Genomic DNA, 12,383 nt, shown 5'->3' with positions numbered 1-12,383 from the left:
TAACTTAGATTTCTAATGAGTGTTGTAGGAGATATTGACGGCACAATAACTTTTACAAAAGACCAGAAAACAATGTTAAGGCATTTGTGGAGAAGAAGGATGGTTTGTGTGTTGTTCCTACATCCCACGGTAAGTTGTTTCGTTGCTCTGATTGGTTAGGTCTATCCAAGTCTATCCTGTATCGGTTGAAACACGCCCCAAAATTACGTCCCAATGGAGCAGTATCAGACTCATATTCTGACTAGAATTGAGTATGGCTACGTGAGGCTAGATCTTACCCTGCTTTTCACTGTCTCTTAAAACAACAACAATACATGTGCATCTTGCAGGCAGGCAAAATTGAAAGGGCTTTTCCCAAAACACAGAAGTAACGTCAACGCAGCGGTAGCAGTAGCAGCGAGTAGAAGCCATCAGGCAAGTGTTATTTATATATAAACTCCTGGTATCCTTACAAACTTTTCAATGCCTCATTTTATGAATACAGAACATTTGTACTACAGTAGAACCATTCCGGGCATTATTAGTGGGGTAATTTACGAGATAACGCTAACTCGACCAACGTTCGACCAAGGGGAAAAAGCTTCTGGGGGTGTTTGGCTTGAGTTCATGGTGCAAAGGACCCTTGGGTGAAATTACTCCAAACCATTGCTTTAATGGCTATAAAATGTTTTATGGAATGAAACAGACCCTCAAGCCAGCTCCTTACTATGTGATCTCAATGGCGATGCAGTGTTTGTTTGCACCTCCAACAGCATGGCGTACCTGGTTACCACCCCAAAACACCCACAAATGCCCATATGTTTGTGTGAAAGAATTTTTGCACATTCCAACATAAGGAAGCAGAATGAGAATCCTGTCATAATCGTCATGGGGAGATTCCTTCCAATTGGCCCTATCACGTCTTTGCAATGACGTCATGAGGGCGGGTTTCAGCTTGTGCAGTCTGTGGAAATGGTGCATTCAGGCCACCTGGGAATATCATTATTTCCATTATTGCATTTCAGCAGTTAGTTACTAGGTTAAATGTAATCTGTCTTTATCTTGATGCCAGCCAGGCAATCAGATTTAGGGTAGCTAAACCCATGTGTAATAAAATTACTTTTCATACTTCTAAATATTTTGAGTTACTCAGAATGCTTCAATAGTTTAGGCTACCTTTTGTGTATGTATACTTGCACACATCTAAATGAATAAAGGTATTACATTTGTATGGTTTTGCTGTTGTTTCAGATGGAGGATGACAAGACCTACACAGACCTTCTTGCAAGCCTGAAGAGGAAGAGGTAGCTGACTGCTGCACAATGCTGAAGACCATGAGCGGATGAAGGAAGAAGGTATAGATTTAGGTGACGTGCGTAGGGTGGTGCAGACTGCCACTAAAACACTGTGTGAAATAGACTTATGTTGTTTTTTACTCACGTTATTGTCTCAGGCATATGTGGTTTTACCAACCGGAAGGGGTGGAAGCTTGTGCAGGCTGTCGTATGCAAACAGTGCAGGGGCATGGGACGAAGAGACCCCAGAAGAGTTTCACAGGTTTCTGGGATTCATCATTTACATGGGGTTCACTTCCCTCCCTAACATCCATTGCTACTGGGGAACCAAGTCTCTGCAGGGATCATGGGCTAAATTGTTTATGTCGCGTAATTGTTTTAAGGCTTTGGCTGCTCTGCATGTAGTAGATCCAGCTACAGAATACAATCAAGATTGTCTTAGGAAAATGCATTATTTAATGGACCACCTCAAAAATATGTCATGAGGGGACATGAGGTGGCGTAGAATTGAGGGTAATGTCAGTGGAAGGACACTTGCACTGTATTGGGGGGCTGTTGACCAAATGAGTACTTAATTGTAATACATAAATAAGTACATATTGTATACTCCAAAAAACGCAGGATGGTGGAAAACACTGTTTCTCCATTGACATTGCTGTTGTCAGTAGTTAATTATTATTTCAAGTTTGGTGAATGCAGAATCTGGTGTTGAACCTAGGTTTGGTAGCTACAGCCAGAAAAACTTTGAAGAAAATCTATCACTACAGCTGGCAGGCATTTCCGTAAAGATTTCAGCCTCGCCTTCAGCTACTACTCTGTTGTCTTTCCATCAAGTACATATTACTGTACAGCAGGAGCCACAGAACAATTGTTGACTTAGTTATAAAAAAAACGTAAAAAAAAATTAAATAAAATAAAAAAATAAAATAATAAAAAAAATAAAACATAATAAAACTAAAGTAGCATACGGCCCCGGAGTGTATAGGCGACTTTGTTTGATTGGTAAACAAAATTGCTGTCAGGTTTGGCATTCTGCAGAAGGGGATGTGTTCAACCTTCAGGTTCCCCACCCCACCTTTCCCTATCCTCCTCTGTGTGTGTGTGTGTGTGTGTGTGTGTGAATTTGTGTATGTGTTTATTCTCCACAGGCTTGTTCTATGTAATCCACTTTCAAATGTTTAGAACACATTGCTTTTTGAGTGATGTTGAAGTTGATTGTATTCCTATCTTTTCATAAATAATAATACATTTTATATATAGTTTTCATATTATACTTATTTATATAAGGAAGTTGTATCTGTTGAATCAAATGTATTTTATGTCTCTATTCCGAAATGGTCTTCAATAAATATACAGTGTATTTACTTCCTGTATTACTGGTAAAGTATGTTTTTTTTTATGTCCTTCTTATTGACTGTAGCATTTGCTTATATGTGACCCTGCAAGGCGAAACCAGTTGCTTTAGTAAAATTTACATTGTGCTCACATGAACGGCCATACACTAAGCTTTCCAACGATATGTAATATCGAGGGTATTGCAAAAAGTATCGCTAAGATAACCGCATCCAAAGTTGGCATGGTTCTCCTGTCACGATACGCCAGAAGAGGAGAAAATCTGTGTGGAGTTTCATCAACCCTGCAGTGTCTTTTTCTGCTCCCTAGTTAATAACTGGGACGGTCATAAGGTGTCACTATAGAATATAATTAATGTATTTCTGGGGAAGTAAGGGGAGAGGAAGTTCTGTGTACACAGATTGTGTGTATACTTTTAAAATGTGCTACGTCAATGGAAAACTTCTTCTGGTCCCTAAAATGACACCAGGATATTTCTAAAAGTTTGTGCTTTTGACCGTTTGTGCCCTGAAAGGCAAGTCTTTCACATTCATATTCGGTTACATCTGCCAAAAACGATATAGAGCTGACAGATTGAGTAACGAGTAATGAGTAGCCTAATGAGTAAATTTTAGCTATAGCCTAGCTACTGTAAAACCTTATCGCGGCGTGGACAAAGGGATGACTGCTAATGTGTTGAATCTTCACCTAAATAAAGTAAGGGTTTAACAGTCAAAACATATGTTTATCCGTGAAATTTGTTCACAATATGAAAGTGTAGACTACTGTCGAATTATGCGAAAACCTGAAATTCGACATTTTAACCTGTACGTTTGTTTATTGTGGATTTTCTCAAAGGCGACTGGTTTCGCCTTGCAGGGTCACATATACAAATAAATGGTTTATTCTTATAGACAAAAGAAATCTAAACCATTGTGTCTGACTTCATTATTAGTTTTTATGCATACTTTTATGTTGTTGGTGAGAATGTGAATTCTGTCAACATTCTAAATCCTGTTTCCTGCATTTTTTTACACTGATCACTCACTAAATTTATCATAACTTTTGAAAGGTTAAGGATATTCCAATTCAGTCTTTTTTGTTAAATAGCCCACAACTTGCTGAACATGTCATACACTCTATATTTTTCTTGAGGAAAATTTTGGATATACATTAGAAAGGATTTTCAAAGACTGTTCATTAGCTGTACATTACCTTATGTGTTTTACATCACTTCATAGAACTGATCCTTCTGATTACAATGATATGTATATCTCATTGATGGTATGTGTTATACTCAAGAAATAAGGTTTTTTGTGCGAGATCATCCAGCACCAAAAATGGAATGTTTGGCACGGGCACGAAAGGATTAACCTCTGTCAGATCTGCGCAGATCTGCATCAAGTCGAATGGGCCTATTGACTTGAGGACTTTTATTTTGACAGTTTGTGTAAAGACAGCCATATTGAAGGTGTTGCAACTCGCTATACAGTCCTACACGCCGCTCTCCCAACTCATATTTGAGAACTAGCTTCTAAGGTTACCTTTCAGAAGTGTCATTCTTTGGGATGAGTTGCAAACGCAAACAAAATGACAGAACATCACCTAGCGATGTTAAAAAGGAGAAACACTGGCATGTTAATATCAACAACTCTCTTCTGGACGCATCAACCAAGACTGCATTGCAGAAAGCGTGGAAGGAACGCACGAGTTGCAGACACGGTCAGTAGCTGCTAACCCCAGAGCGGTATTCCATTAACCTCGCTAATTTTAGTGAGAGTTAAATTCCGTTCCATTAGTGTGGTTAACGTGAAGCTTGTTTACTATCGGAATTTATGCCACAGAACTAATGGTCCATATCAGGTTAACTTTCAAGCAAGCTGTGTTGCAAAAAAAACATCAGTCGGAAAACGAGTCCCAGGTTCCGAGGTTCGAACCGGTGCTTTCATGTTCTCGTAGCCTACAACTCAAGTCAAAACTTTTTTCCGACAGTGTCACCAAGCATTGATTTACCTTTTCACTAGTTACGAAGAATTTATGAAAATTATACATCTTAAAATAGCCTGAGGTATACTCAAATCAGTGGCGGCTGGTGGTATTTTTTTCTAGTGAAGCAGTTGACCCCCCCCCCGGAAACGAACATTGCGCACAACTGCCAAAGTTGGAGAGGTTGACTGTATAAGACACATGATGACATTGAACTGTCTGCAATGGCATAAACAAAAGCTATGTTGTTTGATCAGTCAGAGAGCTCAGAGTAATTTGTTGAGAAATCAAGACCTGTTTACCACCATCTCAAAGTACAGGCCACAAATGGGGTGTAGTAGGCCTAAGACTGGACAAGACAGTAACAAGGTTTATGTATTATTATTCAGTGTTTCCCACAGAATTTGATTCAATTTGTGGCGGTAGCTGACTTTGTAGTAGTGTATAGGTCTAATTGAGTGCCTGTCACTTTTTAAGACGTTTGAGGGAACCCTTGCAATTGTAACACAGTTTAAGGCTGCTGATGTGTGGATGCAATTCATAACGTTTTCTACATAGTTAAAATAAAGGTTCGTACTTCTCCTTGGGACAAGCACTTTTGCATTTTGGAAAACACTTTTCCATTTACATCGGGATTTTGCAAACATTCAGTGTCAGAGTCAATAAAATGAGCCCTTCAACGAAATTGACAAGCAGCTGTAAGTAGGCTAAGCAGGCTAAATTCGACATCCAAACAGTATTCTATTGTTAGCTTTGAGATACTGCTTGATTTCATAACTTAACTTAGTTTCTCTTCAATGTAGCCTACTATGTTGTGATAAGAGCAGAGTTCACTTCAATGCAGTAGTTTTGAACAAATTTGCGCAGCATGGCCACGATGCTAAGCGGATGTAATAGCAATTTAGCCAGATGTCTTCTATGCAATGCAATTCACAATCGTGAATATTTTGTTAAATGCACATGCAGAGGAGTGGCAGGGGGCTACGAGAGAGCTGGGCGGGGCAAGGAAAGGCTGCATAACATAGAATATTTATCTGTGGCGGCTGATTTTTATTTCGTGGCGCCCTGCCACAGATTAGTCAATGTATGGGAAACACTGATATTATTATTATTATAAGTTTGCATATTTTTGCTAGACATATTGCTTGCAAAGACTAGGCTATATATGGTCATGCCCCCAAAAAAGAGCATCTCCACTTTAGCACTAATTAGTGACTAGGTAAGTCTCTATATACTGAAAACAATACCAACTATCATAACACCAACTACCATAACATAGGCTAATGTTATAACACATCAGTGAACTTACAGGATGGCTACGTTGAGAAGCTGGACTTTCTAATGCATAGCCTACTTGGAACAAGTTTAATCTTACCGTAGCACCCACGAACTGTGTTAATTTCACAGGAAGTATCTTGGTCTCCCCTCTACATTCACTCATATGTCCTCATTTCAAAAAACTGTAAAGAATCCTCTAAATTGTGGTCAACGATGTTCATCACCTGAAACTTCCGTCGAATCCATCTTGCTAGGACTTAGCGAGTCACTGACGTTAGCTGTGGGGAGACTGCTAGCAAGCTTTCCCCCCTAGCTGATGTTAGAAAACACAGAGCTACACACAATACTTCTAAATAAAACGTTCTCCCCTACACAAAAAAAAAATCCGATGTACCTTACAAAATGAATGTAAACAAACTATGTGAATGAGTTACACAATTCATAATGAAACTCTAGTGAGGTCACAGAAGGCAACTGAAAAGTGATTGCAAGCTAATGGAGACCGTGATTGGCCAGAGTGTTGCGTCAATCATATTCAACGGCAGGACGTGTGAAATTCTGCCCAATCGGTCACTGCTTCACGGGTGGGACTTATCTGCCATAAGGATCAATTGAAACGGAAAAAATCCACGAGCCGCCTGGGGTTTCACTCGATTTACATTGAAGTCAATGGGGAAAGATATGGTAGTGAAGCAAAATGAAAAAATTATTCACTGTAATTCTCCGTTCCACCGCGGGTGACGATGACGCTGTTGTCACTCACAGAAGAAGGAAAACAGTTCATGTTAGTGACTGTATTTCTGTTTCAAAGGAGTAAAATTGGGATTATTATACATTTTTGTGTTTTGTTTTTTACTTTTTTTTGGTGAAGCACTGCTTCACCTGTAGTCTTATAGAAGCCTCCTCTGATCAAATCAAAGATTGTTAAGGCGGAGCAAGATTTTTCATCAGGAGCCACTTCCGGGAACCCGGATCGCACGAGGGGGGGTCAAAATCCCCCTTTATGCAGAGCAGAGGCAGCGACTGCTCCATTGAAGTCTATGGGCATAGCTCAGAATTTTACCACGTATGCTAAGGTCTTGGTTCTATAGAGTTAAGAATGTGAATTTTGGGCACGTTTTCATGATCCTCAAACCCTTCTGAACATTTCAGGTACATTTTTAGCATTTTTGAGCATTCCAGTCTGAAGAAAATCGACTTTATATCAGGTGTGCGCCGCTTATTTATGCCGCTGCTGTTGGCCGGTTGCAACGTACGCTCATCAATCAACGTCATCGACATGCCTCTTTATGCAGACAGGATTCGATCCCCATTTCGCCCCCATAGACATGAACTACAACGAAGTATCTTGCTCCGCCTTAACAATCTTTGCTCAAATTCTAGTCAGAATATGAGCAGAGAATGTCTAATAAGGCGAGAACTTCCACTCTCGGAAAATTTCCGGTTTCTGAACTGGTTCCACATGAGGGCGCTCGTCCACGAGTGCAGAATGAATGGAGGTCTATGGAGCTCAGGGGTGGACCTGGACACTTTGAGGCCCAAGGCAAAAGCTCCCGAGTCCCCTCCCCCCCCCACACACACACACTAAAACACACTTTTTTTCTGTAATAATGGGACGCTGAGGCATACTCAAATACAACAAATATTTATTGCCATAGATGACAATCAAAAAACATTAGTAAAAACCTTTGAAAGTATTACAATTATGAATGGTGTCTGTGTGTGTGAGTGAGAGAGAGAGAGAGAGAGAAGGCTAGGGGTTTGGGGTCTCTGTGTGTGAATATACTATGTAGGTATGAGAGTCTATGAAAGCTATGTGAAGAAGAGAGGGAGAGAGAGAGAGTGAGTGTGTGCGTGCGAACTAAGTGAGGTGTTCGATCTTCAAAAAAAGCCGACATCCAAAACAGTAAACAGCGTCTGCACTGACCGAATAAACTAGCCATTTTCTGTTTATTTTTTCTTCATTTTTCATGGTCATGTAATAATGTTCAACGGTGAATCTTCTGGGTGGTTTATCTGCATTTTTGGGGAATTCAAAGTTCTTAATTTGCACAGGGCCTTTTTTTTAACGATTTCAACCTGCTCTGCATCTCTTACGGTGTCTGTCCATAACGCAGGGTCGTCACTGATAACTGTAGTGTATCGTGTTAGGGCTACTCACGTACTGGTTTCGTTTGCAACCAAAGCTTCTGCTACTGAAATGGTGTCCGTAGCAGCACCAACAGCACCAGTGCAGACTTCGGCAGTGACAGTGATCTTGTCCCTCACGACTGTTTCACTTAGATCAACATCATAATCATCATCATCAGTAGAAGAATAGGCTATGTAGTGCAAGAGCTATCCAAATTACTTTCTTCCGTGGAATAATTCTTCGACTGGAAGAAGTTGGTTAATTTAGGCAATTTTTTTCTAAATTCTTCCTCCTCCCTTTTTCTTTTTCTTTTATCACTTCCACTCTGGAAACATTTCATGGCTGCGGTCAATCGCTCAACTCCACACCTCACCAAGACCTCGTTCAGATAGCTAGTTGCTGCTATGGTGACAGGAAGCGGACCTGCAGTCATTTGATTTTATGATGAGTTTATGAGCAATCATGAGGCAAAATATTTGTTCAATCTTTATTATGGATTAGAATATATTGTTTGGATGCGGTGATCATTTATTAAAAAAAAAAAAAAAAAAATAAAATAGGGGATATACGAGACCCCCTGGTGGCCGAGGCCCCAGGCAATTGCCTGACCATGCCTAATGGCAGGTCCGCCCCTGATGGAGCTGTTACCTCTCAAAATCCACTTTTCTCGGGATAAATTTTTTTTCAAGTAATTTGAATATTGTATTCGAAAGGGGAGGCAAAGAAAATACACCTGGTTGAGTCTTATATTTTTTAAGTCACTTAATTGTTCTAAAAAGCCTTTCAAACGTGTCGATGACGTCATTCATTAGCACAATGCTAGCGTGTTATGGGCAACAATGGCCCAACCTGTAAGAAATCAAAAGGACTTAAGTACTCGTTCATTCAACTTTTGACCTATAACCCATGTTGGAAGCTATACAAACTACAATCAAATCTGAGATTTGTCAACGACAATCAGGTGAGAGACACAAATTTAGCCGTCTAGCTCCATTGACTCCCATTCATTTTGCACTCATGGCGATTGCCCCCATTGAGTGGGGCTCTGATATGAGTCGGATACGGCCATGGAGGTATTATATGTAACTGGAGAGAGTGATTAAGTCCCGCCCCCCATTCAAATGAATGGCGGAGGCTAGGCTAGTAATTCCGGCCAATTCATAGTCAACGCCATATTGAACACTGGGGCTCGGATCCAGTGCCAGTCGGCTCTGACCATAGATATTAGAAAGCTAGATACCGCATTGGGCTTCAAAATGTACGTAAATAGCGACGTCATCTTGGAGGGGGCAACAATAACTGGAGGCCAATGGAAGAGCATGTGACTCTGACTGGAAATCAGACAGGTGTCTGATTGCCGGTAAGTGTTGCCCATAGGGATCGACCAATTATCGGCCAGGCCGATATTTAGCATTTTTATAATAATCGGTATCGGTCATTTTTTCCACCAATAAGCCGATATTGAAATGGATAAAGAATGAAACACGCTACTTTGTCTGTAAAGCGTCTCTCACTCCCTGCATTTGCTACTCTGTGGTCGAGAGCATTGTCCCGCCCACTACACCGTCTGATTTGTTAGTTAGCACGAATGCAGCCAATCAGGATCGAAGACTGAACACAGAGAAAGTTTAGGATTCTCACTGAGGCAGACTGTAGACTGGGCTTCAGTTGTACGGAGCTATTTTTCAAAGGTAAAGGTACCTTACATTGCTGAAGTTGCAATGAATCACATCATTCCAACTTAGCTTTGTAAGCTATTGTCTCTTTGATCCGGATCAATAAGTAAAGCACCCACTTCCTTTATTTAGCGAATTCCCGATTGATGAACATTAGTGATATGCTGTTTTGCCTAGTTAGCCTACAAACTCGGGTGCTGCGCGTCGGGAGTTGCCTCCGCCTCGTCCATTAATTGTGAATAACGGGATACCTCGGCGGACGTTATCCCTACATATCCCTACATATTGGCCTACATAGTAGACAAGTCCTACATTTTGCGATAGCGAACATCAAAAAGTCTAGTTGCTCTTTTTTGAAACGGACTGTCAGAAAAGACCAGGCTACAGGCACCCAGGGCCAGCCGTAATTTAATCCGACCTGAAGTAAATCGTGTCCTGAGCTGGCTATTAACGTGCCTTTTAGGCTCACAAAAGTGTAGTTTATAGCCTACATATGGACACAAATTGCATGCTTAAATAGCCTAAGAACTATTTTACAACTGTTTTGTTAAACTATTCAACCGAAACACTTGCCATCACGCATGCACCTCTACCTCTCCGTGCACTCACACACACGATGGCAAAGCATCCTCTTTGTGACAGGTCCCTAAACAAGCACATAGCCCATTGTGTAGGCCTAGTCTATGAAAATAATTGCTATCACTCAGCTCTTGGATTAACATCATACACAGGATTTACACTTGTGATGCAAGTTGATAGACAATTGTGTATCAAAAGAAGAAAGAAAAGTTTGCATAATTAAATGCTTTTGAATTATTTTTTTGCAGCATATCGCCTTTACTATCTACCCTCCTTTTTGACAACCGACATATCGGTTTTACATATCGGTTATCGGCCTCCTGTTTTGGTAATAATTGATATCGGTATCGGCCCTGAAAAAAACATATTGGTCGATCCCTAGTTGCCCATAGACAGTAAAGGTGTTTGCCCCCAGCAATATGGCGGCTGCGTTTACGATGCCACCTAATAGAACTCGACGGACAATGCAGTATCTAGCATTCTAATATCTATGGTTCTGACCATGTGCCAAGTTCCAACGCTGGAAATGGATCAACGTCGATTTTTTATTGGATATTTTGTAAAAAGAGAGGCAAGATGGCGGCGCGCGTGAGTGCAGCGGCTTGGTGCGCTCTTGTTAGGTGCTTTTTAGTATGTTTAGCTAGTTTTACGTGAACTCTGCCAAGCACAATGTGTATATAGTCATGCAAACCTGATTAGCATCGGTTTCCAAAGCAGTGTTCCAGTCACAGACTATTTTCAACAAGCTAACAACATACCACCCGAGATATCGAGGACACCGGGGTCTCCATGGACTGTTATCGGCTCCCACAGACAGCGACGGAGACGGAGGAGGGACAGGAAACAAGCGAGTTTTCGAGCCAGCCTGCTAACGAGGCTAAAGAAGAATCCACACAAACCCCTGCTTCCTAGTTTTGATAGCGTAGCCTACGATACCGCGACTGCATAAGACTACAGAAAGAATACAAACAACCCCATTTCCTTTTTTTGGCGACGGAGTAATACCGTACCTCACTGCACATCCAATACAAGTCAATGGAGTTGCACAAAAACTACGATAAAACCTGTTGGAAAGCATATTTTGCAGCGATTTTTCTGTGAGCATATTAGTGAACACCCCTGACTGCTCAGTGAGTTTCACGTCTTTGTAAACGAAAGTTTAATGCGTTTTAGGAAGGATTGTTCCAGTGCACCTATGCAGCCATTGTGGAGGTGGGGGGGCGCTACGACAGAAACCGAAAACTCTCAGATCATGATCATGTCCAAATTTCAATCTTAACCGTTCTATTTCATCAGAAACAATCTGAAAACAGGGCTTTAGGTGTAAAATACCGAACTTATCCTAATCAAGCATGCTTAAAGACTGTCCTCCCTAAGTTGACAGCAGGCGTGGTCACACAGCTGATCAGGGAAGCCCGGGAGAACAATGGGGACCTGGTGGTGCTGTGGTTGGACCTCACAAACGCCTATGGGTCCATACCCCACAAACTGGTAGAGGAGGCCCTGCGCCGGCACCACATCCCAGACAAGTTTAGACATCTCATTCTGGACTACTATGACAGTTTCAGTCTGAGAGTCTCTGCTGGGTCTACAACATCAGACTGGCATAAGCTTGAGAAGGGTATCATCACTGGATGCACAATTTCAGTGATATTATTCGCACTTGCCATGAACATGCTGGTGAAGGTCCAGTGCAGAGGTCCCCTTACCAAGTCTGGTGTCCATTAGGGCTTTCATAGATGACCTGACGGTGACTACACCACACGTCAGGGAGCAGGTGCATCCTGAAGGGCCTGGAAGAGCTGACCACGTGGACTCAACATGTGCTTCAAGCCAGCAAAGTCCAGATCCCTGATGTTGAAGAAAGGAACGTTCCGTTCAGTTCAGATATCTTTATTAGTCCCCGAGGGGCAATTCGGTTTACAACCAACCCATCCATGAAGGGGTTAAAAGTTAAAAAGTGCATTAGTATATATTGTATAAATATATGCAATGTTAAGAATAATAATAGGAAAGGGAAGGTTACCAACAAGTTCTGCTTCACACTTGGCACTACCATCAATCACTGATAAACCAGTGAAGAGCCTGGGAAAGGTGTTCGACTGCAGCCTGAAAGACACTGCAGCC

The 12,383-nt window shown here is 41.4% G+C and overlaps 1 protein-coding gene across 2 annotated transcripts in view; it reads left to right on the top strand.

Annotated features, from left to right (window-relative positions):
* Positions 1–4,026: 4,026 nt before the first annotated feature.
* The window catches only part of ogfod1 (2-oxoglutarate and iron-dependent oxygenase domain containing 1), a 116,852-nt gene continuing 108,495 nt past the window's right edge, over positions 4,027–12,383 (top strand). Inside the window, exon 1 of one of the 2 annotated variants that reach the window (XM_048262444.1) lies at positions 4,027–4,328. In XM_048262444.1, coding sequence (XP_048118401.1) covers positions 4,175–4,328 — 154 coding nt within the window. In that variant the 5' untranslated portion in view covers positions 4,027–4,174. The remainder of the gene's footprint in view (positions 4,329–12,383) is intronic. The other variant, XM_048262443.1, reaches the window with a different exon arrangement.

The sequence above is a fragment of the Alosa alosa genome, chromosome 14, assembly GCF_017589495.1.
Source record: "Alosa alosa isolate M-15738 ecotype Scorff River chromosome 14, AALO_Geno_1.1, whole genome shotgun sequence".
Taxonomy (NCBI): Eukaryota; Metazoa; Chordata; class Actinopteri; order Clupeiformes; family Clupeidae; genus Alosa; species Alosa alosa.
This window is presented reverse-complemented; position numbering and strand designations above follow the sequence as displayed.